Consider the following 27,692-nt stretch of genomic DNA (forward strand, 5'->3'; position numbering starts at 1 on the left):
ATTGTTCGGTCATTTCAGTTGCATCTAATTCTTTGGGACCTTATTGGCGGTTTTCTTGGCAAAGAAGATACTGGAGTGGTTTGCTATTGCATTCTCTAGCTCATTTTACAGATAAGGAAACTGAGGCAAACTAGATGATAGCTAGTGTCTCAGGCCAGATTTGAACTCAGGTCTTTGTCTCTCCCAGACCCGACACTCTTATCCATTGTGATACCTACCTGCCCTTTCTACCAACATAACGACAAATGCAAGGGATGCTTTCAGTATATTGAGTGGAGCTTATGTAACTCACTCATGGGAGCACACAAGAAAGACTCTCACAAGGTGGTTAGGCACACATTAGGATCTTTACCATTGGAGATAATTGTCTGCAGGATCTAACTTCCATCCCAGGCAATCTGTTTTCACAATCAGCTCAGTACCCTAAGACACACTTACCTCACAGCCTTTCTTGGAGTGGAAGGTGAAATCTTGATATGTTTATGATACAAGGTTTGTTGAAGGTACAAATCCCATATGGACTTTTACGTAAAGCATCTGAGCTGCTTTCAAATACTGTGGTAAGTTGAGGCTGCTTATGATACTCGTGATTACCATCATTTAAAGGACAGCCCTGCTGTTTCTGTTGGAGCTTTTAGGAGTAATAGATGTTCCTCTGTCACTGTCTCTTTCCTGTGACACCCAAGTTTCTGAACACCCATAACCAGGGCCATATCAGCACCATGGCCAGCAGTCCTTGCATCTTGGCTCCAAACAGTTAATGATACATATTAAAGGAAAAAAGTGGTTCTTACCATTAAGTGGATTATATAATAAAGTTGGAGAAAGGTCTCCTGCCAAATGCAGCATATTATAAGGACTCTTGTGGAACAAAAATATAAAGAAGTATAAATGGGTATGGCACAGATTGAGTTCCTCTTTTCCAAGGAGAGTATTCAAAATTTAAAAAGAGACCATGTTTCCTCTACCATGTGGATCTTTAAAAGTATTAGTTGATTGATTCGTAGGTTTTTGCAGGAATATATAGTGGCAAGGCAGGTCGTTGATAGGAATTGCAGCAATTGTGAACTGGGTTTCAAATTCCCATTTTATCTTTTACTTAAAAATTAACTGCCAAGTCCCCAAAGTGTACTTTAGTTGGTAGGAGACTGGAATGCATAAATCAGGACTCATAAGTTCCAAATAGTCCATGCTCCATCAGGAACCACTTGGGGGAAGCAGCCTCTGCCTCCTGATTTACATGCTGCTTCTTGTGGGAAAAAGAAGGAGCTGAAAGGCATTGCTTCAGTACATTTGGGGCATTCTTTAGCACCAATATCTTTGTCGTTCCCTCTTCAAGTACCATGTGTCTATGAAGAGGGGGACTAAGGCCCTTTTCTTTGCTGTGTTTCTAATGGGAATTGTAGACTTCGGGCTTCTTACAAACATAGATGGCTTCTGTTGTTTGGGGGTGGTATTCTCTGGGAACTTCATTAGTGGGAAAACTCCAAACCACTCTAATTATACCATGATAACAACAGTCCCCTCAAAAACACTCTAGAGCTGGGAAGCCTACAGGCTAGTTCTCAGGAATGAGCAGCCTTTGTCTTTTAAAATTACAAAACCAAATAAGAGCAGAAATTGCAGAAAAGTAGTAGTCTCATTGTGTTTGCATTTTGAAAACATCAGGAATGATGTGTGTGTGTGTGTGTGTGTGTGTGTGTGTGTGTGTGTGTGTGTGTGTGTTTCACTCTTTCAGCAAATAAGAGAAGTGGAGAAATAGACAGAGACACTGAGAGAGACAGAGAGAAAGAGAGACAGGACTTAATTTCTTCAGGGATAAATACCTCATTTCAAAATAGGTTGTCAGATTACAAGCCATTTTAGCAATTCTTTTCTCAGGAGAATGAAGATTGTCATGTCTGTTGAACCCATAGACAATAAATGTCTTAGAACAAAAGGCTTTTATAGTCATTATTTAATTCTGTACCAGAAGACAATGGAGCAATCATATTTCTGTTGAATATTGAGAGACGTTCAATGGCTTCTATGAAGGGCAATGATGCAAAAGACTGCTGCCGTCATCACCTCATGATCATAGCATTTATATAGCGCTTTAAGATGTGCCAAGAGCCTTTGGATTATCATATCATTTGATCCCCACAACAGCTCTGAGAGGTCCATGCTACTATTATCCCCATTTTACCAAACTGAGGCACACAGAGATTAAATGACATTATAAAGCACCTACTATGTGCCAGGCACCATGCTAAGCATTTTGCAATTACCTTATTTGGTCTTCACAACCATCCTGAGAGGTAGATGTTAATATTCTCCTCATTTTGCAGAAGAAACTGAGGCAGGTAGAAGCTAAGTGACTTGCCCAGGATGACTAAATCAAATCAATAGTTTTATTTTCCTGAAGAATCTCTTTATAAAAAGCAGATAATACAGTAATATTTGGTATATTATGCTTTTTTTAAAATTATAATTTAAATTATATTTCTAAGAGGTATTATCAATGTCATTAGTATTATCATGCCTATAGAACTCAAAGTGAGGGAGACATTAAGACTTTATTGATTGAACAGTGAATTTGGAATTAGGCCTCCCATCAAATCCTTTCTAAAAGGTTTAGAAGCTGTGTGTCTCCCTCAGTAGTCTTCTGTAAAATGAGATCAATAATGGCACCTCCCATTCAGGGTGGTTGTGAGATAAACTAAGATAATCTGTCCTATTTTTTTTTCCTGAGGCAATTGAGATCAAGTGACTTGCACAAGGTCACACTGCTAGGAAGTGTTAAATGTCTGAGACCAATTTGAACTCAGGAGGTCCTCCTGACTTCAGAGCTGCTCTATCCACTGTGCTACCTAGCTGCCCCTCTGTCCTCTTAGAGATTGTTTTCTTCTTTGTGGTGACAGCTACCTCCAAGGATTTCCATGAGAATCCAGTGTGATGATTTATACAAAACACTCTGTGAACCTTATGATTATGTAGAAATGTTGTTACTGTCATTAGTATTTGTAGAAAAGAAAAGACATTCACAATAAAATTATTTTAGTGGTTGACATAATAATTGAACTGATTTCTTTGTGCTAGCAAGATGAGGATAAAATGCTAAGTCACGAAGATCTATCCATTAAAATTCAGCCTCATACTTCTGTCTTCCTGCTTGAACCTTCCTACTATGCATCCAGACCAGACTATCATCCTCTATCACTTAAAGGTTCTGGAGAATTTTTAGTGTGTAGACATAATTTTTATTCCCATTGATTAGTTATTAAGCACCTTTGGTTTGCTAGAACAATCCTTTCCTTCAAGGATATAATACTATATTGGATCAAAGAATATTTACCAAGTGGAGGTGAGAAGGGAATGCATTTTAGGCATGGATTTTAGAGTACATGCCTATAGTCTGTTTGTTGTTTGTTTTTTAAGGAATACTACCCTTTTGATTGATTTTTTTTTTTTAATTTGAAGTGTTAATTGTCTGAGGTCAAATTTGAATTCAGGGCCTCCTAACTTCAGGGTTGTTACTCTACCCACTGCACCAACTAGCTGCTCCTTACCCTTTGGATTTATACTGAAAAATGCTATGCATAATCAGAGAAAGAATCGATTGTGTCTGAATGCAGACTTAGGCATACTTTTTTGTTCCTTGAGCATTTTTTTTTTTTTTTGGTGGCGAGGCAATCTATGTTTTCTTTCACAACATGATTTTTATGGAAATGTCTTTCATAACTTCACATGTGCCTTCCCTATGTACCGGGGGCTTGTGGAGGAAGGGAGAGAATCTAGAACTCAAAGTTTTAAAAACAAATGTTAGGAAATTGTTTTACATGTAATTGAAGAAAATAAAAACATTAAAAAAAAAACCCCATACTACTTTTTTACATAATTACAAAGAGAGCTTTTTTTTAAATTACAAAACCCACTCTAAAAAAATAACTTTTTGAAGAATATATCACAACTGTACTTTTTGTATCTGTAAAATACTTTTTTCAAAATCATACAGCTATTAAGTAGCCAAGTCAGAATTATAGCCCAGGTCTATGCTGACTCTTCATGCAAATGTGATACATGATACAGTTTGTGGTATGGGATAAATATGGTACATGATACAGTTTCCAGTCATGGGTTGTTTTGTTTTTTTTTTTTTTTTTTTTTTTTTTTGTTTTGTTTTGTTTTGTTTTGTTTTGTTTTGTTTTGTTTTTTTCCTAAGGATCCAAGAACTGTCTAATTATTTTCCTAATGGTTGTGGATTTTTGTAGTGTCTTCAATTTTTATAAAATGAAATGTCTCCCTTGCCCAGGTAGGAAGTATATTTTTAAAAAAGGAAACTAGCATCTGGGGGGTAGGAAGGGAGAGAATATCTCTGAGCGACAAGATGCCTGATGGGCCAGGGCTGCCATGATTGGGGTGATGGCTGCCCATCTGTGTTGTATGAAAAATCTCTGAGAATGAAGATGTTGCTACACTCACATTTACAAAAGTGAAGATTCAAAGTGAATAAATAAGTTGGGAAAACTGGCCCTGGATTGTTTGTTCATTTGCCAACTTCATTATCAATACATATCATGGAAATATGTGTGATTATCACTCGCCTTCTGTGTTATTCGTGTGTGCACACGTGTGCGCCACACACACATGCTGTCAGACTTCACAGATCCCTAGATAATGTAATTCTCCTTGAATTCCAATCATTTACACAGTTTCAGAATAAAAAAGACTAACAGAACATGGCATAACTTTCTTTTTTCATTTCTCTTTCTTTTTCTTTTTCTTTTTCTTCTTTTTTTTTCTTGGTACCAGGAATGAAAAAAAAAAAAATTCACTTTACATCTCAGTTATGGTCTCTGGCATCAAATGAGGGGGGAGGGAGAGAAAGAGACAGAGACACAAAGATAACCTCGACAGAGACAATAGTTGACGTCAGTTAAGAAGATTCATGTTCATATGCTATTTCAGGTATTTACTACCTTTGGTTCTAGTCACTTAACTTTTTTGATGTCTAGGAGCTATAAAGCACTTTGCATGAGACAGAATTTGAATGGAGATCTTTTAAACTTTAAAGTCTTCTACTTTAGCCACTGGGCCACTTAGGAAGGTGCCTCCTTGAACTTCTGTTTCCTGAGGATTACACCCAAATGCACAACATTGTTTTGAAGACTAAACTAGAGAATACATTTGAAAACTTTGCAATCTTTAATCAATCAATTAATCAACAAATGATCACTAATGGCTAGAGACTAAAAATCTGAAAGGCAAAAGTGAAGCAATTTCATGCTTTAGGGAGCTGACTTTTAAAAAGTGAAGACAGCATGTGTAAATCTAGATATTATACAAAATCCAGAGAAAACCAATATTACGAAACCTGGAGGGGAAAAATCTCACAGAGATGGGAGAAGCAAAGCAAAGATGAAAAGAGATGGAGATGAAGAGAGAGAGCCTAGAGATGGGAGGCTCTCTACTTTGTAACTATCATCTAGGTGAATCATCTTTATTTCAGCAACTGCTCCCAGAGTAAAAATTCATTCTCATCTCTCCCTTGTGATTATACTACCTTCTATGAATCTTGCACATTGAAAGTCTCAGAAGATAGTATTTCCTTTTCCTTAGAGTATAACATTTCTTATTAAATGATGGCCAGTGTCCAGCATTTATTTAAATGAATACAATCATATTTTTATGTGACTTCCTGGTTGAGTGCTTGCATTCCATAAAATCCTAGACCTATTTTTGTGGTTTCCATGGAAGTAGAATGATTGCTCTGTGTGTGTTTGTGTGTGTGTGTGTGTGTGTGTGTGTGTGTGTGTGTGTGTGTGTATAATAGCTAGTGGAGTATTTTAGTTAAATTATAGTGTGTATAAACTGGACAAATTTTCACTCATAATAGCCTCTACTTTTAGGGGTCAATATGTGTAGACAAATTTAAAATATATACATACACACATGTATACATATATACACATGTGCATATAATTGATAGACTTTGAACACATTGGTTACTTCCTAGCATTTCCTCCTTGCCTTCAAATTAATCAAGGAGCGCTAGCTTTTCCTGTGACTGTAATTGGCAGCACATGTCACTTTCCATGTTGGTTGTTTATTCTTCATTAGCAGCATGGAAGGATGTGTACTTGCACATAATAATTTGGAAATGAGATGGAAGGCAACTCCATACGTGCCTTGGGTCAATCCCCTGCCAGAAACATATAGAGCAAGGATTCTTAGCATTTTTGTGTCCTGGGCCTGTTTTGGGAGGGGTAGAAAAGGGATAGACTCTAGACCTCCTTTTCAGAACCAATTTTTTTTTTTTTTTTAATGCATAAAATTAAAGCATAAGATCCTAAAGATCTCATAGGCTGAAATAGTTATCCAAATATATTGAAAAAATACTCATAAGGTCAGACTCTCATAGATAGCTTGCCTTTTTCAATTTTATTTTAAGGTGCTTTACTGTTCTTTTTTCTTTTTTTAGTTTTTGGCTGCCTAATGAAATAAAATTTTATGGGTTGAGGAAGAAGAGTCTTTTTGTTTACATATGTTAAGAATCACCACATGGTATGCACTTCACAAATGTAGCGTTTGCTACATCCTTCCTTGATTATGGCAGCTTATCATCTTTCTCTTCTGGGGACCCCTCCATCACTTGTGCTTAGCCCTGGCTGACTTCTCAGCAATGCTCCTGGGAAATGCTCTCCTCAATCTGTCCTCCCCTCTCAGCCTCCTCCCTCCTTCTCCCTCCCTACCCACCCTCTCTAAATAGCTTGAAAATTCCAGGCCTGACTGATGGCATTTTTCCCACAGTCCCTGAAAGGTGTTTACTGGGACTGTCAGCCTGACTTCAAAAACCCTTTCCTGTTCTCAGCTGGGCTGGGCTCCCACTTGTTTATAGTGGTTGTTTACAGTCAGTAGCCAGCTCATCACTTTGTTTTTCACACACATACAAAAAGCAAAGAGGAGCCAATGAGCCTTCTTTTTTAGGAGGAGGAGAAATGGTTTCTTTTAGTCTCATTCTTAGGTGAGGCAGATTTAGCATTTTAGACACTTAACAGGTTTTAGCCATTCGCCTTGCTGGCTGGCTCTATTAGTCAGTGAAAAGAAGAATAAAGAACTTTTCAGGCCTTTGTTGAAAAACCAACTTCCAGCTTGTTTCCCTGGGCATATATTATAGGATCCTGGCCTAGCTCTCACAATTTTGAGATAATGAGCCTCTTTTTTAAAAAAGCAGGCAAGCAAATAAAAAAGCCTTATTGATATCTTTTATTTTTATGTCACGTTCATTTTTAAATATATCTCTGCCCAGAAAGTCTTCCTTCCTTCCTTTTTTTCCTCCCTCTCTCCCTCCCTCCTTCCTTCCTTCCTTCCTTCCTTCTTCCCTCCTTCCCTCCTTCCTTCCTTCCCTCCCTCTCTCCCTTCCTTTCTTCCTTCCTTCCTTCTTTCCCTCCTTCCTTCCTTCCTTCCTTCCTTCCTTCCTTCCTTCCTTCCTTCCTTCCTTCCTTCCTTCCTTCCTTCCTTCCTTCCTTCCTTCCTTCCTTCCTTCCTTCTTTCCCTCCTTCCTTCCTTCCCTCCCTCCTTCCTTCCTTCCTTCCTTCTTTCCCTCATTCCTTCTTTCTTTCCCCCCTTCCTTCCTTCCTTCCTTCCTTCCTTCCTTCCTTCCTTCCTTCCTTCCTTCCTTCCTTCCTTCCTTCCTTCTTTCCCTCCTTCCTTCCTTCCTCCCTCTTTCCTTCCTTCCTTCCTTCCTTCTTTCCCTCCTTCCTTCCTTCCTTCCCTCCCTCCCTCCCTCCCTTCTTCCTTCCTTCCTTTCTTCCTTCCTTCCTTCCTTCCTTCCTTCCTTCCTTCCTTCTTTCCCTCCCTCCTTCCTTCCTTCCTCCCTCTTTCCTTCCTTCCTTCCTTCCTTCTTTCCCTCCTTCCTTCCTTCCTTCCCTCCCTCCCTCCCTCCCTTCTTCCTTCCTTCCTTCCTTCCTTCCTTCCTTCCTTCCTTCCTTCCTTCCTTCCTTCCTTCCTTCCTTCCTTCCTTCCTTCCTTCCTTCCTTCCTTCCTTCCTTCCTTCCCTCTCTCCTTCCCTTTCTCCCTCCCTTCCCCCTTCCTTATTCCCTTGCATTCCTTGCATTCCTGCCCTGGTGTTCGAATTCCACATTCCCTGCCTTTTTCTCGGGCATCTCAGTCCTATCTCTGCTTTTTGTCTCTAACTCTATGAAGTACAAAACCCCGGCATATACAATGCAGTGGGACTGTTCTTTGGGATCTCTTTAAAATCATCTTAAGCCCTCGGTTCAATGTCTAAGGCTCTTTCAGTCGATATGTCCAGTGTTAATTTCCCACTATCTTTTGTGAGCTTCTGAAAAGAGTCTGCTCGTGGCTTAGGCCCCAGCAATGCTGTGAATGATGGGTCTCACCTGAGCCTATTGAATGACCCTTGGATGGAGAAGCTATAAACCTGATGAACTGTTTACTATTTGTTTAATGCTACCTTCAGTCTGGTAATGATTTGGAATGTGTCTTATTTTAAGCAGAGTAAATCATCTAAGACCAAGTTGGTGAAGAATAGGGACCTAGACCGCTGTTTTGTCATTGAGTTAAGAATTGCAGAGTTCTTTTTAAACCACTTGCTGTGGAGCTGTGTGTGATTCTTATACTGTAAAAAGGAGGCACCAAGAATGGACATCCCTATTAAAAACAGTCATAGCATGGGAGGTTTCAACCCTTTTCTTTGTTCCCAAATTTCTAGTTCCCTTTCCTCTCTTCCGCCTTTCCTTCCTTGCTTGCTTTTTCCCTCCCTTCTTTTTTCTCTATTCCTCCTTCCCTCCCTCCCTCCCATCCTTCTTTCCTTCCTTTTTTCTTCTTTCTTCCTTCTTTCCTCCCATCCTTACTGACTTATTCAAGGGGATGGCAGAGGAACAATAATTAGATAAAGCATGGTACCAGCCCTCATTTACATATTGTAAAGGGATTATTGACAAATACAGGAATTAGAAGCCTTGACATTTACCATCTGTGTGCCTTAGGTGAGCCTCTTACCTGTTCTGGGTGCCATGTTACTCATCTATAAAATGAAGGGGTTAAGTAAAGTCCCTTTTAGCTCTCAATTTATGACCCCTGTGGTAACTATAGCGCACAATTTGTTTATTCAATAAACACTTATTAAGCACCTGCTATGTGCTTGGCACTTTGCCTGTGAGAAAAGTCAAGCCAATCTTAAGATTGGTATATTTGAGAGATGTTGAATACATAGCCGTGGGAGGTCTGAGGGAATGGTTTGTTGCCAGCATCACAGGATTATAGAGTTGGATTTATGGCTGGAAAGGACCTTTCAGATTATAGCGTCCATCTGCACCCTCTCTTCCCATCCCCAAACACACATTTTACAGATAGGAAAGTGAGGACCTAGTGCCTTTGACTTTCCCAAAGTCACATGGAGAATAAATAGCCTGTAAATTGAACCCCAAAACTCTTACCGCAAAAACCAGGGCCTTTCCTACTGAGCCATGCTTCAACCTTAGCAATTTTTTTACTCAATCAGGGACGAATTGAGTAAATATTGTCAATATCTCCTTACCAATACACCCAAATGGCCATCCAGGTCTTTATTGAAGAAATCCCAGTGAGGGGGAACCCACCCTGAGATGGCCTATTCCACTTTTGGATAGCTCTGGTGATCCAGGAGATGTTTTCTTTGCAATATCTTCATGTGGCTCCTAGTTCACAGTCAGAAAACAAATAATCCCTCTTCTCCATCATGGCTCTCCATATATTTGATACCAACTTCGGGCTCTTTTTCTTAAATCACAGAACTTTTTTTTTTTTTTTTCACAGAATATACAAAATAAAGTAGAGCTCATTTTTGAGCGTTTATATGGTTTTCCCTACCAGATTATTTTTTTTGGGGGGGAAAGGATTCCATATTGGCTCATATATTTACAAGTAATCCATTCATGTAAAGAAACACATTTTACATGCAATTTCTCCTGCCTCATCCCTTCTTCAGTCTTTTAAATTTCATCAAGCCTTCTTTGTATGCTTGTTTAGAACTTGAATCTTCCCCTTCCATCTTTTTTTTTTTTTTTTTTTATGGAGGGGTTTATTCCTTGGGGGATGGGAAGTTGGGTACAGGTGTTCCTTGCCATCAGGGCTTGCCCATAAATTGAAACAGCAAAAGAACAGTAGAAATACATGTAGAAGGCCCAGGGGCGATTAAGAAAGGAAAATCCCTTTCAACAGTCTAGTGCCAAATTATGGCCAGTTATCTTTCTCTCTGTTTGCCAGTGGGGCCCTGTGCATCCTGGAATATGCCCTTTTCCTTCTTTAATCTTTTATTAAACAATCATGAGCTCTGTCACAATTGGGTTGAATGGAAAGTTGATGACTTACATCCTGTTGGGGGTGGGGTTCCTTCAATATATGGGTGCTTGTGCTTTCTAAATAATGAATTATTCTTGAGAAAGAACTAGGTGACAAATGAGGTAGTTTCCTAGAGTGGAAAATGTTCTGGGTTTGATGTCAGATGACCCAGAGGCTCTACCACTTAATACCTCTGTGACCATAGGGGAGAATTTTACTTTTTTCCAGATTCATTCTCCTTATCTGTAAAATGAAAGCATTGGTTTAAATGACTTTATTTCTATCTGTTTCATCCTCTAATCCTATGAAACTATAAATGCAAAATATAAGGGTCAGCCATTGATGGCCTTTATCATCCCTTTCAGTTTACAGAAGTGGGATAACCAAGATGTTGCTTTCCTACTTTTTGATTTGATATAGAACCTGAGTGAAGATTGTCTATCTTTTGTTATTTTAAGGAGGGAAAATAACATTGTTCCACTAGTATACTTGGCAAGTTTAGAGACCCAGAAGAATGGCTTCAGAAGCCAAGAAATAGACCAGTCCTGAGATTTTCAGCACAGACCTGGGGGGGGGGGGGTTCTTTTCAAGTATTTGGTTGTATGGTTTAAAGCTGGATTGCTCATTGGCTTTTTCTTGAATTGCTTATTAATTCACAATTAACAACTGTTAATTAAGTACTTCTCTGACATCATTCTAAGATACAAAAAAGAAGCAAAAACAATCCTTGCCTCAAGAACCTTGTATTTTTAATAGGAGCAGGAGGTAAGAGAATACAAATGACAAAAACAGCATATCTGGGAGGCCTAGGAAAGACCTTCTGGAGAAGCTGGTACTTCAGTTGAGTCTTAAAGGAAGGTAGAAGTGCTTAAAAGATCACCAGGGCTTAAGGGGGGGGAAGGGGAGGGGGAGCGGAGAGGATGTCTCCCATTAAAGATGAATCAGATAGTTTCAGAGAACCCTCTTTTTCCCCCCTTGCAGTAGTATCCATTGTAGGGTTCTCCCAAGATTCTCACTTTCATGGTATGGGTATATTTGATGAGAATAGATCAAACTTTAAAATTTACATGTTTAACAGTAGACTCTTCAAATTAACTGTACCATGAAGCCATTTTAGAAATCAACAACTATCCCATCCACTCCCTTACCCCTGTTGAGCCAAAGAAAATAAAAAATCCTAGTAGCAAATACTTACAGTGAAGCTAGGCAAATTCCCAAAGTATGCAACCGAAAATATTTCTCATTTTATCATGTCTCTCCAGAGTCTTCTCTCCAGGTGAACTAGCTATGAACCATTACACTTTCAATGCCTGTTTTCCTTGATAGTTTTTATTGTGAGCCTTCATTGGAGGAAAACCAGGATGACCCCAAATGGGGCAGGATGCTTCCGTTCTCCATGAATTTGGGGTACACCTGTCTATTAATTCAATATCCTCTTTGTTATTAATTGACTGTACTTTGTAAACTCCAATGTTAGTATTCATATCTTTCAATATGGTGGCAGTGTATCTTCTGCTTCTGGGAGCTTTCAACTCCATGAAATCACAGCTCCAGTTACTCTTCTTGTTCCTATGGTTTGTGAGGTATTTTCCCACCATTATCTTGTTTGAGCTTCAACAATAATTTGGTGAGTTATTTTTTTTTTATCATCCCCACTTTATAGTGACTTGCCCAGGGTGATAAGCTGAGAATCAGGACTGATAAATTCTTCTCATCTAAAAGTCTAGCCTTCTGTCTATTCTGCCAAGCCAGGGTAGCTGGTTACAAAGCCATCCCAATCCCAGAATCTTTATCATCACATCATTCTACTCTTTTAATTGACAGTTGCAATCAGGTCCAAAGGTGACCTTTAGCAACTTTTGACTCCTTAACATTGTGGTCTGGTTTTGAGATTCAATGTCTCACTCATCTGCTTTAGATAGTAGTTCATAGCAGTAACCCTATTGCTCTTGCTAGTGATGGTTCCCATTTATCAGATTTGTAAAGAATGTTATCTTTAGCATCTTTTTCAAAAGGACATCCATTGAAATTTTCTTTCTACATTCATCCTAAACAAATTCTAGCTTAGGATATTGTTAATCTCTCTTTTTCCTATCTTCAAGGCAGATCTTTGGTCAACTTCCTCTCCTGGACTATCTTAATAACTGTCCATGTACTCTTAAGTAGATGGATTCCTTCAAAGATGGTTGTCTGATACTCTCTCCCCCTAGGGTCTCGACTTGGCCACTAGGTAAACCTTCCAACTCTTCTTTATATGTATGGCCCCATTAGGTACACATCTACTTGTAGAAATCCATTTGTAGGGTCATGTATTTGTCATAGATCTTGAATTAGAAGGGACCTCAAATGTGACCTTGCTTAACCCCACATTGCACAGCAGAGAAAACTGAACCCAGTGCCTCACTCAAGGTCATTCAGATAATAAGTAGCAGGAAGAGAATTTGAACACTGTATTCTGTGCTCATTAGCACAATGCCTTGTCCATAGTAGATACTTAATCATTTCTAATTGGTTTCTAATTTCTAATTCACGAGAGATCCCCCAAATTAATGTTTAAAATAAACTAGAATACAGGGATTCTCAACATTTTTCAGTGGTAGAGTCTCATTCATTCATTCATCCATTCTTCTATCTACCTATCAATACAAGATACTAGTGTTATTCCCATTATACAGATTAGTGAGCTGTCGAGAACAGTGAACTCTGCTCTTCCTGATACTAAGCTCACTGTGCATGGCCTCAGCTGCCCAATGCCAGTGTATACCACCATAGTAGAGGCTGTAAACCTCAAATGAGGTTTGCTTCGCCAATCTTTAGATGCAATGTTGGGATTAGCTGGAATTCTTATTATATTTACTCATGGTCCAAACCAAAACTTAAAGTGTTATTATAGTTCCTTTGTTTTGACTGAACTCTTCCCTCAGTTTCCTTAGTTGAAAAAAAGTCTGGGTTATGGACGATGCTATTTGTTTGAGCCTTTTTTAGTTCTGAAATTCGGTGATTGTTTGAGAGTTTATGGGATGATTTAAAACAGGTCCCCAGAGTTTAGGCAGACTTTTCAGCCTGCGGGGCTGAGAGATGGTGTCCTCATCCCCAGACAGACCACTGACTATGGACTTCTGGCCTGGATTGGACTCCTGATGGGGACTGTTTTCCCCAAAGTTAATCAGCTTGCCCCAGCCTTTATATTCAAGACTCTATTGCTCCATCAGGAAGGACCTCTAGCCACTGACTTCCTGGCTCAAACACTGGCTTTGCTGGGAGATCATGGATGAAGAAGAAGTCATTTGACCATTCTTGATCTCAGTTTCTTCTTTTGTAAAATGGTGTTAGGCTCAATAACCCCAAAGTCCCTTGTAACTTTACACATATAATCCTAGGAAGAGGCTCGTGAGTGCAGGGGAAGCAAGTTGGTGGTCCTTGACCTCCTGTCAGTGGCCAGTGGATAACAGAGCAGCCCGGTGTGGACAGAGTTGGCTGTTATCCTGACTTGCTCTGGAGCAAGAGTTCCAAAAGCAGCTGCCGGGCAACACTGTACAGGCTTGTAAGGCAGCCAATGTCAGAGAGACCTTGGATCAGCTTTCTGAGAAAGAACAGGTCATTTGAGTAGAAGCCGCCTCCCACCAACTTTCCAAGATTTCCTAGAAACTGAAAGATGATAACTTTGGAGTTGGCTTTCGGGTGGGTTGGGGGACTCTGTGGGAGAAGATCTGCCCTTCCCTTTCTTTTAGCTTTCCCTTCCTTTTCTTTCTTTCTTTCTTTCTTTCTTTCTTTCTTTCTTTCTTTCTTTCTTTCTTTCTTTCTTTCTTCCTTCCTTCCTTCCTTCCTTCCTTCCTTCCTTCCTTCCTTCCTTCCTTCCTTCCTTCCTTCCTTCCTTCCTTCCTTCCTTCCTTCCTTCCTTCCTTCCTTCCTTCCTTCCTTCCTTCCTTCCTTCCTTCCTTCCTTCCTTCCTTCCTTCCTTCCTTCCTTCCTTCCTTCCTTCCTTCCTTCCTTCCTTCCTTCCTTCCTTCCTTCCTTCCTTTCTTTTTCTTTTCTTTTTTCTTTCTTTTTTTTTTTTTTTTTTTTGTATAAGCATAGTTCACATACTTTGAGAAATGAGGAATTCCATTCTTAAGGTGGGCCAGGAGAGGAGGGAGGAGAAGGAGGCTCTTAGGGGAAGAAAGGGAGAAATGTGAAACAAGCAACTTCAGGAGGGGAACACACACACACACACACACACACACACACACACACACACACACTATCATTGTAGAGAACATGAGCAAAATTTCTTCATTTGTATTCTTCTTTTTTGGTGCATTTTTCTTTCAAAAGCATTCCTTGTTAAAGGAACCCAAATTCATACTTGTGTTTGGGGAGGGAACTTGAAGGAAGGAAGGTTCTTAGAGGAGACACAAGGAGATCCCCTTTCCCCTTCTTCTCAAGTATAGGTGAGTCAGGTGTGCCCAGCTATCCCATTCCATGGCCCCAAACCACATATATATTTGCAGGATAGAATCACTGGGAGACCTTAAACCCTATATATATATTTTTTTTTTTTAGGAAACCAAGTCAATGAAAGACTTTGAACCCTATATTTTTCAGATGAGGAAACTGAATCATTGGAAAACTTTGAACCCTGTATTTTTCAGATTAGGAAACGGAGTCACTGGAAGACTTTAAACTCTGTATTTGTCAGATTAGGAAACTGAGGTCCCGGAACTGAGGCACATCTAAAGTCACATAGATAATAAATGTCCGGGCAGCTAGGTGGATAGAGTACTTGCCTTGAAGTCAGGAGAACCTGATTTCAAACCTGGCCTCAGACACTTAACATTTCCTTGCTGACCCTGGGCAAACCATTTAACCCCAATTGCCTCAGGGGAAAAAAGATAATAAATGTCACAGGTGGGATAAAACCCAGGAGTCCTCTGCTCACAGATAGAGGACTCTTCCTCTACATGCCTTCTGCTTTGTAATAGGGTGGTATTTTTTTTAATATAAAATTATTTTAAAATTTATCCAGTCATTTTGGTTGGGACCAACTCTTTATGACCCCATTTGAGGTTTTCTTGCAAAGATTTATCATTTCCTTCTCCAGCTCATTTTATAGATGAGGAACTGAGGCAAACAGGGCTTAACAATTTGCCCAGCATCACACTGCTAGTCCGTATCTGAGTTTGGATTTGAACTGGGTAGATACATTGAGTTTTCTTGCCTCCAGACCAGGCATTCTATCTACCATGCTATCCTACTTGCCCATAAAACACACTTTTATTTTCTCTCCTGCTTTAGTTTCCCTTTTTTATTTTTTTATTTTTCTGGAGATGGGGATAGGGAAAATAAAAATCTTTATAACTAATAGATGTAATTAAGCAAAGTGAGTGATAATTCAGAATTTAGTGTGAATATATTGGTGCAAGGTACTTTCCTGTTGAGATTATATTAACTCTGGAAGGATCTTGTGATTCTACAGATGAATAAACTGAGACCCAGAGAGATTGCATGCAGAAAGCAAAAAGACAGCTCAGTGCATTCGTGATCCCATCATTATGGATATCTTCTCCAAGTTAAAATTTAACCTTGTCAGCCTATCCTTTGGGACTCTGTCTACTGTGAATACAGAGATTAAAATTCATGTTTCTTCCTGGTTACCTTTTGGGTAAAGTTGTAATGATAAAATTGGGAATTTTTAAATTTCTTTTTTCAATTCAAAATTTCAACTTTTCAATTCAGTTTTTCAATTCTTATTTCAATTCAATTCAAATTTCAAATTTCATTTTTTTCAAATATTTGGGGGGGGGTAAATGTAATGACATTTTCAGGGATGGTTTAAAAAATTTTAATTTGAGGTATACTTTCTTTCCTAAAAATTTCTTAAAAGTCACTTATGAACTCTTTTTAGGCAGCTAAGTACATAGAGAACTAGAACTAGGCCTGGAGTAGGGAAGTCTTGATTTAAAATCTATCCTCATGGACTTGCTGGCTATATGACCCTTTACCTCTTAGATTACTCACCCATAATATGGGAATACTCAAAACACATATCTTTAAAGGCTGTTGGGAGGATTAAGTAAGATATTTGTAAAGCCCTTTGCACAGTAGTGTTTAATACATATTTATTCCCTTCCCTTCACACCACACCTCTAGTAAATGTGTTACGGACCTCCTCAAGTGTGCTTGAATGGTCTTCACAGAATTAGAACTGGGGCATTTATGCCCTTTCCAGGATATTGGACAACTGGACATTCAGCCTGTGCTTAAAGACCTCCTGTGAGAGATTTTCCTGTAATTTCTCTTCTCTTCTGATGGAAGATTGTTTAAATTTTTCAAACTCCCAGGAATCTCTGGCAGCTGGGCAGACACACTGAAGTGAGGCAGCTAGGACTGAAAACCCTCACAGGGACTGACTGGCTTTCAGAACTTTGCCATGAACCTGTGTGTGGTCCAGTTTGCCTGTATTTAGATCTCCTCTCACCAAAATGAGAACAATAAAGCTGTGTGTCATGGGATCCTTGCATGAGGGAGTCAGTTAACCAAAATGGACTTTGAAGATGTGGGAAGCTCATTTAGGAATCTGCATAATTCTGTTAGGAGGTTTTTTTTGTTTTTGTTTTTGTTTGTTTTTTGTTTTTTGTTTTTTTTAGAAAAGAAGGGCTTATAACCTGCAGCACTTGCTTTTACTGGCATCTTGTGAAGGGTGGAGAAGAAATTTGTGGATATTTGATTCACAGATTGAAACCTTTTGCTAATGAGATTCTTTCTATCAGAATCTCTTTTTCACGGAATTCCAGGTGCCTATGGCAAAGTGAGGAAGGAACCCTCTGAAGTCCTCCCAGATTCCCCCTCAAAACAACTAGAAGACTGCCTCAGAATTGATTTAGGAGCAGAGAAACAGAAAGGCCTGTGTCACTGAAATGAGAGGAAAGTGAGGTCTAAGAGCAGTAGCAGCAGCAGCAGCAGCCAGCATTATAGCTTGGGGCCTGCAGCAAGCCTGAAGCAGAAACTGGGGAAATTTTTCTCTGCAAAAGATTTCATTCTATAAAGAACAGAGTCAAATTTATAAAAGTACAAGTCATTCCCCAATTGATAAATGGCCAAAATAGATGAACAGGCAGTTTTCAGATGAAGAAATAAACAGTTGCCTGTAAATATATGAAAAAAATGCTCTAAATTGTTATTGATCAGAGCAATTCACATTAAAACAACTCTGAAATACCAACACACTCCCATGGATTGGCTAACATGACCAAAAAAAAAAGGGAAAATGTTGGATATTGGAGAGGATGGAGTAGAGTTGTGAACTGATCCAGCCATTCTGGAGACTAATTTGAAATTATGCCCAAAGGGCTAGAAAATCCTGCATACTCTTTGATCCAGCAATGTGACTCCTGGGTCTGTATCCTCAAGAGATACAGAGAAAGGATCCACATAAACAAAAGTATTTATAACAACTCATTTTGGAAACCAAAGGGATGCCCAGCAATTGGAGAATGGCTAAATAAAGTATGATATATGAAGGTAAAGATTGTTGTATATAAATGCTGAGCCCGTGGATTTCAAAAAAGCCTTAAAAGACTCACATGAACTGATGCTGAGTGAAGTGAACAGAACTAAGAGAATGTTATATACAGTAGCAGCAATATTGTGAGATTATTAACCATGGTAAATTTAGCTCAAACCCCCAAAGACCAATGATAAAGCATATTATTTGCCTCTAGAGAAAGAATTGATAGTGTTTGAATATAACCTATATTTGATTACTATCTTAGGGAGGGAAGAAAAGGAAGGATAAAATTTATAACTCAAAAACTTTACATAGAAATGTTAAAAAAAAAATTTAATCCTAAAATAAAAAAAAAATTCTCTCATGGATTTGGATGCATTTGGCTCTTAGGATATAATTCATCTTTTTCTCTCTTATCTTTTTTAACTTTCTCATCTTTTTAACTCTCTGGACCTCAGTTTTACATAAAATGAGAATATTTGGCTAGACAGACTTTTCCACCTCTATCTAGTATCTTTGGTCCTGTGATTCCTCATATTAGCACTGTTTTGGGAGTGCATATTTATGAACTTTTGTGGCTTGTGACTTATCTAAACTTAGCCAATTTGTCTATCTCTCTGTCTCTTTGCCTGTTCTCTCTCTCTCTCTCTCTCTCTCTCTCTCTCTCTCTCTCTCTCTATCTCTCTCTCTCTCTCTCTCTCTCTCTCTCTCTCTCTCTCTCTCTCTCTCTCTCCTTTCTCTCCCCCCCCCCCTCTCTGTCTCTGTCTCTCCCTCTGTGCTGTCTCTATATAATTCTCTGTTTTTTTTTCTGTCTCTCTCCCTCCTTCTCCACTCCTTACTGTTCCTTTTCTCTCATCATCATTCAACAGGAGCACTTCCTGACCTTTTGCTACTTGAACAGGTTATCCAACAGAATGAACTTTGACTTAGCAAAGATAATCTTGATAACTGTCCTAGACTGGGACCATTCTGCATCTGCTAAGCCAAGCCTTGGAACACCCAGTCATTTTCATGGCATTCTGGGTCTTGATCTCTAGGGCCTCATTGCTGCTTGAGAGTAGGTGACCTTGTGTCACATTCCAGGCAGGTCCTGGACATAGTGAAGAAGTCTGTCTTTTTGATTATTGCCAGATTTCCATCAGTGTCTTTGGGGACGCAGGCTGGGTCTATTGTGAAACCGACCTATTGATTTGGGAGCTTTCTGAGCTGAACTGGGTTGGGGAGGGCTGGGGGCTGGGCAGAGAATTCCTCTCATTCCAGCATTGCTAATAGGATTCTCTCCGGCTTCCGTTTTAAACTAATGAATGGGGAAAGAAAAGGTGGAACTCTATTTCTGAGAGGAGACCTCCCTGCTCCCATGAGGGACCTGTTCTGCTTGGAAATGCCCCCTCTATATTATTCAAGGTTATTTTGAAGACTGTTGATGACAGCCATGGGAGCATGGGGTTGGAGGGAGGGTGGGAGAGAAAAGTGTGTTAAAGCCATTTGGTTGCTCTTGAAATCAGGAAGGGGGAAAAAACATTTTCTACTTGCAAATCATTTACTTGTCCCACATTCTTCAGACCCTTTTCCACAAATGACTTTAGCAGTTTTAAGGGTCACACGGGAGGTTAAGAGCCTGCTTGCATGGTGTCCATTTTGGTGATTAAAAAGCAATCCTTTATCAAAGTGATTGCATTTCTTCTCTCAGGATCTACTGGGAAAAATCTTTGATTTCTTCCTGTAGAAAAGTTTTGTCCTTCTTTTATAAGAGATTGACAGAGAGTAGTTAGTCTGGAAAGGCTCCAAGCCTAGCTAAGTGGGGATTACTGCTTACCTTCCCCTCCTTTTCTTATGATATCTCAGTTTTACAAATTATACACTTTTCCTTTAATCTACACCGTGAACTCGATACAATATGAATAGTACTACATATGGAGTCTTAAGTCTTGGGTTTGAATATTGTCTTTGGCATTCAGCACCTTGAGCATATCAGTTCATTTCTTTGAGATATATTTACTATACAACATTGGACGTGGGAGCTCCATCAGGTTTTCATTTATTGTATTTGTGATCCCAGTATTGTTGATTGATTCCTTCAGCCTCTGTTTTTTGCTCTTCAAAACTGGTGATATTGGCACTCTGTTTGTGGGAGGACAGTTCATTTAGCCCTCTATGAAGGTTAGTTTTTATAAATAGCATGGAGGATTATAAATGTGACAGGATTTCTCCAGAAACTCCCCAGTGTTTTATTCCCTTATTGGTTTTTGCAGTAATTGGGCAAACTCTTTTACCTCATTTCCCATCTCTTCCCCTTTGATGACACAGATAAAGCTGGCTTGTGCTTTGAGGTAAAAGGTGAATTGTCTTATAACAGTGCAATTTCGAGAGTGTTCATGGCTTTCTGTTGCCAGTTAGTTTCATGCTCCACACATACCCTCCCATCCCATTACTATTGGCAGCTACCCCAAAGATTTTCACTCTTAATAAGATGCAAGATTAAAAAAAAAAAAAATTAGATAAATAGCCACAGTGTTGAGTCAGGAGAATAAAGGAGAAACTGGGAAGACCTGGAGCTCTGGTTGCCAGTCAGAAGGGCAGTTGCTCAATTGATATTATTTGAATATAATCTATATTTGAGCAGAATAAATCTAGATTGCCATCTTCCAAGCTAATGCACTATGGGTGATATGGTCATGAACAATCCATTTGTAACTGGGAGAATTATTATTGAAGAGCTCAGTAGGTGTCAGTTTGATTGCTGGGAATAAAGTTGACCCATTTCTTGGGTAATTGATGATAGCTCATTGACCCTGTTAATATGAACCTAACTAACCTAACTTTTCAGTGTGACCTGCCTAATTAGGTTGTATGTGTGACAGTCTCTTATTCTCGGGGAGCAAGTGGATCAGTTACAGAGGCAGATCTCCAATTTGCCAGGCTGTTCCTCCACATCTCATGTGGTTCTTGTGCTCCATGGAATATCTACTCTAATACTGAGAAGCCCTTCTGTGGATTATTTTCAGATTTTGTGAGATCCATTGCGATGAATTGGTATATCCATTGGGTGTCTCTCACTTTCAATTCCTGTCTGTGATGATATATTTTCAAGACACCATTATCTACTGGAGACAGTCTGTGTTGTGATTGTCCCGAGTGACTGTGGTGAACTGTTGTTGGCTTATTGGTGTCTAGTTTTTTTATCTTGTTTGGGGTTTTCTTGGCAAAGGTAGTGTCGTGATTTGCTCTTTCTTTTTCTACCTCATTTAACAGATGAGGAAACTGAGGAAAATGGGGTTAAGTGATTTGTCCAGCATCATACAGCTAGTAAGTGATTGAGGCCATGTTTTAACTTGGGTCTTTCTAACTCAAGTCCTGGCTCTCTATCCACTAATTTACCTGGCTGCCTTCACTACGTTCTATATCTCCATTTTTTTAGATTGTCAAACACCAACAAAATCAAAGAGTCATCTGAGGTTATTTTAAATCCATCTTCAAACTTAAAAAACTCTTTCTACCTCACCATTTTTAGATTAAAGATGGATTTAAAACTTTCCAGGATGCATCTCTGATTTTATTAGTGTGGGGGGTGACCAGGATATTTCCAGAGCTCTTCCTTTTGTGAAGTTCTTTACCATGTCTTTCTCTTCTCAGTGGATTGGAGGTCTTCCTTGCTTTCTAAATACTCTATCCAGTATACTGAGGAGCTGGCATCTCTCCTCGTATGATTTTGCAGTCATATATATCCTTCTAAATGCCTTTTGTGTCACCTAAAACCACGTTTTCCTATTAATTTAGAAGGGATTAATTTGAAATAGTGAAAAGAGGTCCAAAACAGGTAGCAAAGCCATCTATGGTTGCTATGGGATTATCTAAAAGTATTTCCTATTTGAAAGCAAGCTCGGTTTCTCACAGCCCTTGCCCTGTTCTTTAAGTGACTTAGGTATCCTATTCTCTAATTAAAATGCCAGATAATCCAGACCCAGAGAATTGAATGCTTTTTTTTTTTCCTTTCAAGTTACTTGCCATTTTCAAATTAATGAATTTTACTGAATTTGATTGTACCATAGACTCAAGACTTCATTCATTTGACTAGAGTCAAATTTCTGGAAGAAAAAGCAAAATCACATTCAAGTTGGTTTAGCTTTTTAGGAAAAAATGCTCCTCATTTAAAGATCCCCTTCCCTCCTTGCCCTCAATAAATCCCACTTCTCTAGAGAACACTGAAAATCTATCTGCAGTGTTTTTTACAGTCTTATCAAACCTAAGGCTGAAGGAATCTTGAAGTTGGATTTCACAGTCATTGATCTTCAGTTTTTCTTCTGCAGTTGCAAACCTAAAGAATTCACTGAAGTCATTGATTTTGAAACCAAAACTAAGAAAGATGGTTGAAAAGGCCTCACAGTGAGTTGAATTCATGGATGTAAAGAAGCAAAGGCAGTCAATGCCTTCCAGTTGGACAGTTCATAGGAAAAAATGGTCTAATTAGTTTGGAAATCAGATATTTTGGGGGAAAATAATATTCATACCTTCTTTTTTCTATTTTTTCTAGGACCTGCTGAAGTTCCCATGGTGTCACCCAATGGATCCATTCCCCCCATTCATGTGCCCCCCAGGATACATATCCCAGGTAAATTCATCATTCATCTGACCAAAAATTGCCCATCAGTTATTTGGAATTTTGTGGCTAAAATAGGGTTAGAAGCAACTTTAAAGGGCCTTATTTTGAGGTGAAAAGAATTTAAGGGTTTTTCCCTGGCTCTCACACATAGCAGGTAGCATGAGTAAGTTTCAACTAAGTTTTCTGGACCCATGATCAGCATCCTCACCCTCTTCCTACCCATACATGTGTGCCTACATTCGTAATTCCATCCCTAACTTTTCTTTCATAAGTTTAATTTTGAGTGTGACACTAAGGTTTAGAAGCAGAGTAGGAAGGTATTCTGCAGAATATCTGAGTCCAGAGAGACTGAGTTCCCTAATATTGTTAGTAAGTTTCTATTAAGCACCACCTGTATACCAAGCACTGTGTTGTGTTAAGTATACAAGGAAAGGTCAAACCAGAAACAAAGAAAAAACCCATTCCTATTCTCAAGATGACTGAAATCTAATAGAAGTAAACTCATAGTAAAAAAAAAAAAAAAAAAAAAAAAACTATGTACAGACATAGTTTAGAGAAGATAAATAAGATATTCGACAAAGAGAAGATGCAACATTATTTGGTGAATGTATTAGAGTTAGAAAAAAACTAGAGGGAGCCCTCAAAGACTTTGTCATTCAATTCTTCTCCCTCTCCCCCTTCTTAGGCTCATCCAGAGAGATTAATTCACTTGTTAAAGGTTAAGTAGATAGTCAGTGGCAGATTCAGGATTTGAACCCACATCTCCTGCCTCTTTTCTCTGTACCATCATGCCCCATTGGGAAGGGCCCAATGACCCACTTGTTGCCACAGCAGCATTAAGGAATCTTTAAGATCTTACATTCACCAGGTTGACACATAATCACCAAATCCTCGGAGTGATTGTGTTGCCTATTTGGGGGTTTCTGCTCTGTACTGCACCCCTTTCCCCCCCTCCCCGCCTTTGACTTAGACTATTTGTTCAAGAGCTCTAGGGACCCCTGACTCTGTCAGTCACCATGTACAATGCAGGGCTTTCAATAGCACTAGCTAATCTAATTTAGAACTTTCCTCTGGGAAGGGAGATTAAGAAAAGTTTCGGGCCTGTTAGTGAAAAGAAATGAGTTTTCTGTTGTTTGTATTTCAAGATGCTGTCTACTAGGATCAGAATCTTTACACTATATCATTGACCTTAGGAAAGTTTTGTAATGACCTTGAACCTCATTGTATCATCTGTGAAATTAGAGATTTGACTACACTGCCTCTAAGTCCAGGACCTTATATGTGATCGAAGAGATGTCACTAGATGTCTTTCCTATCGGAGCTGGGATAAGCTGAAGCATATTTTCTGTGGGCACACATGATCTATTTGGAAATTGGTAATGTTATTTGGCAGTTTATGAGTATGGAAAAACACCATAGTGAACATTGAACAAAATTCACTCACTGAAAGAAATGAAAAATAACTAGTTTATAAAATTTGAGAGAAGAGTGAGAAAAAGGGGAGAAAGATCTCTTTGTAGAAAGTACAAAGGAAGTCACATATTTGATGACATTATGCCTGAAGCCTATTAAAATAGAGTACTGAGCAGCAGCCTCCTGATTTGAAAGAATTCTAAAAATCGGCTCTGTTTTTTATTTGCTGCATTAAGAACAAAATAGTTTGCATTAGAGAGTTGCTGAATTTTGGGGCAGCAATCAAAGAATATTTCTAATTCTCTAAAAGTAAACACGTGTATTTCTTCACTTGACCAATTATAATTACAGGAATCTTCCCTCTTCTGATGTGAACTGCTCTAAGATTCATCTCTTATTTTCTTCAATTTTTGAACAGCTCAATTATTGGCACGTCTGCCTGCTTTGGCAGATAAGTAAATTGTTTACTTAAATCACTGTGAATAAGGAACATGGAAAGAATAAAGCAGAAGGAGCAGGCATTTCCAACAAAGATATCAAATGATGGAGAAGACAGCCACACTTTTAGTCAGGAAAGTCTATATCAGTGGTCCTCAAACTTTTTAACTAGGGGGCCAGTTCACTGTCCCTCAGACTGTGGGAGGCCGGACTATAGTAAAAACAAAAACTCACATTCTGTCTCCACCCTCAGCCCATTTGCCATAACCAGACGGGCCGTATAAATGTCCTTAGCTAGCCACATCTGGCCCGAGGGCCGTAGTTTGAGAACCCCTGGTCTATATATTGATCCTATCTCAGACCCTTATTGGCTGTTTAAGAAGGATTCTGTCACCTGGGGAAGCCTGAGTGATTCAGGAACATCACTCAGCAGGTGAGTGGAGGGTGGATTAGAGTGGGGAGACAGTCAGAAAGCCAGTACTGTACCAGTGTATTGATACCAAGAGAGAGAATATAAGGGAGATGAATTTCAGACTATTCAGCAGATTTTATATGTGAGTGAGAGATTGGAGAATAGATTGGCAGAACTTTGCAAGCCTTAGTGATTGGGACAAGTAGGTGCCCTTGACTATATGGGGAAGTTAGAGAGAGGGGAGGTCATGGGGAAAGGTTCGTGTTTTGGGCATGTTTAGTTTGAGATTCTCAAAAGCCAATTAATGATGAAATGGCTAGAACTTAAGAAAGAGGTTAAGTTTTGTTTTGTTTTGTTTTGTTTAAATAGGGGAATCATCCATACATGAAGGGTAATTGACTCCATTATAAATGATGAGATTAATCAAATCAGATAATATAGAATAGAAATTCTTTCCTCCCCTTCATGGACCCCTTTGCCAGGCAGGTGAATCTTATGATATTTTAAAATGCATAAAATACATTGTAAAGGAGACCAATTGTCTTGAAATAAAGATATTGAAATACTAAGAAAGAACAAGTTAATGGGATAAGAGAAGATGGCCTAAGATAGATGTGAGGGACACTTGATCTTGAGATGATGGGTCAGCAAAGGAAACAGGAGTGATCAGACAAGACAAACAAGGAGAGAGAGAAGATTGAGATGGACAGTATCAATGTTAGAAGAGGATCAAAAGGATGAGAATTGAGAAAAGGACATTAGACTCGACAATTAACCATTGTTAGCTTTAGAGAGAACCATTTTAGTTGAATGATGAAGTTGAAAACCAGATTACACAGTTTAGAAGTGGAAAAAAAAAAGGAATGGAGAAGCAGCAGTTTTAGTTGCTTTATATGGTAGATGTCAAAAACTTAGCCCTTCAGCTTGCAATGCAAACCACAAAATTCCCGATTCTGGTTGAAACCACATATTAAAATGTAATTGGGAAATACTTAATAAAATACAAAGAAATATAATTTACATGTAGAATGATGATTATCGAAGTCAATATGTGGCTTCCTGGGATCATATACAAGGTTCAAGGCCCCATTTCTATCTAAGTTTGACACCATTACTTTAGAGGTCCTGCATATAGTTAACATTTGCTTCACACTAGATCACATTTATTTTCTAGTCAGTTAACAGAAAATAGTGGCTCATTTAGAACTACCCAGCACATGTTTGTTTGTTTTGTGGGATTTGCTGTTTTCTTTTGTTTTGATCCAGTCTTGAAACTAAGAAGTTTTGAGGTTAAGTTCTTATTTCTCGATTCCTAGCTGTTAGTCAGTAAACATTTATTAGCACCTACTATATGCCAGATGTTATGCTTGGTGATGGGATTACAAAGAAAGGCAAAGTTCATTTCTTACTTTCAAGAAACTCAAGAAAGAGGCAATATGCAAGCAACTCTTCCAACAAGATATAGACAGAATAATTTGGAATGAATCAGTGATAGAAGGCATTCAGATTAAGAGACATCTTTGTGGCCTTGAGAGTTAGTCCCAACTTAAGTGGCTAGTTAACCCTGTAGAGCCTCATTTTCTTTTTAGCAGGATGGGGATATAATATGTATTTTTGAATTTACAAGACAGAAAAACACTTTGCAAATCTTTAGGCTTCATATTAAAATCAACTGTTATTATTAAATTAGATACTGTTTGGGTCTTGTTCAAAATAAGATATTTTTTCTCTGTCTTCATGTCTCCGTCTATATCTGTCTGTCTCTGTCTGCCTTTTTCTCCCACACATTCCAATTTCTATAACAGTCCTTTCCTAGACCGCTTTCTCCTCTAGATGCCAGTGCCTTCTCCTCTGATATGACCTCTTGTATATTCAGTATGTATTTTGTTTATATTCATCTGTAAAATGAAGAAGGAAAGACAAACCGCTCAAGTATTTTTGCCAAGAAAATTCCAATTGGGGTTGTGAAGAGTCGGACATGACTGAAATGAGCAAGAAGTTATTTGTGTGTTGTCTCCTCTGTTAGGATATGAGTTCTGTGAGGACAGAGATGGGTTTTTGCTCCACTCCCTTTTATTCTGGCTCTCCAGTGTTTATTAGAGTATATGCTTAGTGAAAGATTTTTGATTCATATGCAGACACAAAAAGACACCCTTCTCTACTGATTCTCTGTCTCTCTGTCTCTCTCTCTTTCTCTCTCTCTTTCACTCTCTCTTTCACTCACTCACATCTGTGATTTCTTCAGTGGAGGAAATTTTCTCTAAAGTGCCATATAGTTCCCCTTCAATATCTTTTTGTCTGGAGGAATTTTAATCATTTGACCCTGCTTGCATCAGTGACCTCCCCAGGTGTAGCCAATCTCTCAAAGGGTATTGGAACCAAGGGTCTTTTCAGGCTCCAAAGCATTGTCCATCTTACTACAAATAGCACCTCTCTATCCTGCAGTTATCTCCACCTACATACAAAAAAACACAACATTATGCTAGCCAAGATTATAATAATAGCTGTATTGAGAAGACAAAGTGATGAAGTATTACATACGAAATATCTCATGTTTTTGAGACTTTGTAAAAGAGAATCAGTCGATTAGAAAATAAAGAGAAGCTTCATGTGCTTCTCCTATTTTTTAGATTTGTCCTTTCATCACAGGAAGAACAGGAACTTAGAACCATAGATTATAGGATAGAATTCTAGAGGTGGAAGTGACCTTAGAAATTATTTAGGTTGGGGCAGCTAGGTGGCACAGTGGATAGAGCACCAGCCTTGAATTCAAGAGGACCGGAGTTCAAATCTGGTCTCAGACACTTAACACTTCCTAGCTGTGTGACCCTGGGCAAGTCACTTAACCCCAGCCTCAGGGGGGGGGGGGGGAAGAAATCGTTTAGGTCTTAGCAGTTTGTTTGCTTGTTTGTTTTAATACAAGTGTTGCTAGTCAACTGAAAAGATCTTCCGAGACAACTCAATGTATGAAAGATGAAATGTATGGTGAACATGAAACCACTGGAAAAAACATGGAGTTG

General features: G+C 38.9%; 1 protein-coding gene across 1 annotated transcript in view; it reads left to right on the forward strand.

Annotated features, from left to right (window-relative positions):
* FNDC3B (fibronectin type III domain containing 3B) overlaps positions 1 to 27,692 on the forward strand; it is a 370,100-nt gene that overhangs the window by 187,915 nt on the left and 154,493 nt on the right. Inside the window, 2 exon segments of the mRNA XM_074298196.1 lie at positions 22,341 to 22,396; positions 22,398 to 22,418. Of these exon segments, the coding sequence (XP_074154297.1) occupies positions 22,341 to 22,396; positions 22,398 to 22,418 (77 nt within the window).

This window comes from Sminthopsis crassicaudata, chromosome 3 (genome assembly GCF_048593235.1).
Source record: "Sminthopsis crassicaudata isolate SCR6 chromosome 3, ASM4859323v1, whole genome shotgun sequence".
NCBI classification, from domain to species: Eukaryota; Metazoa; Chordata; class Mammalia; order Dasyuromorphia; family Dasyuridae; genus Sminthopsis; species Sminthopsis crassicaudata.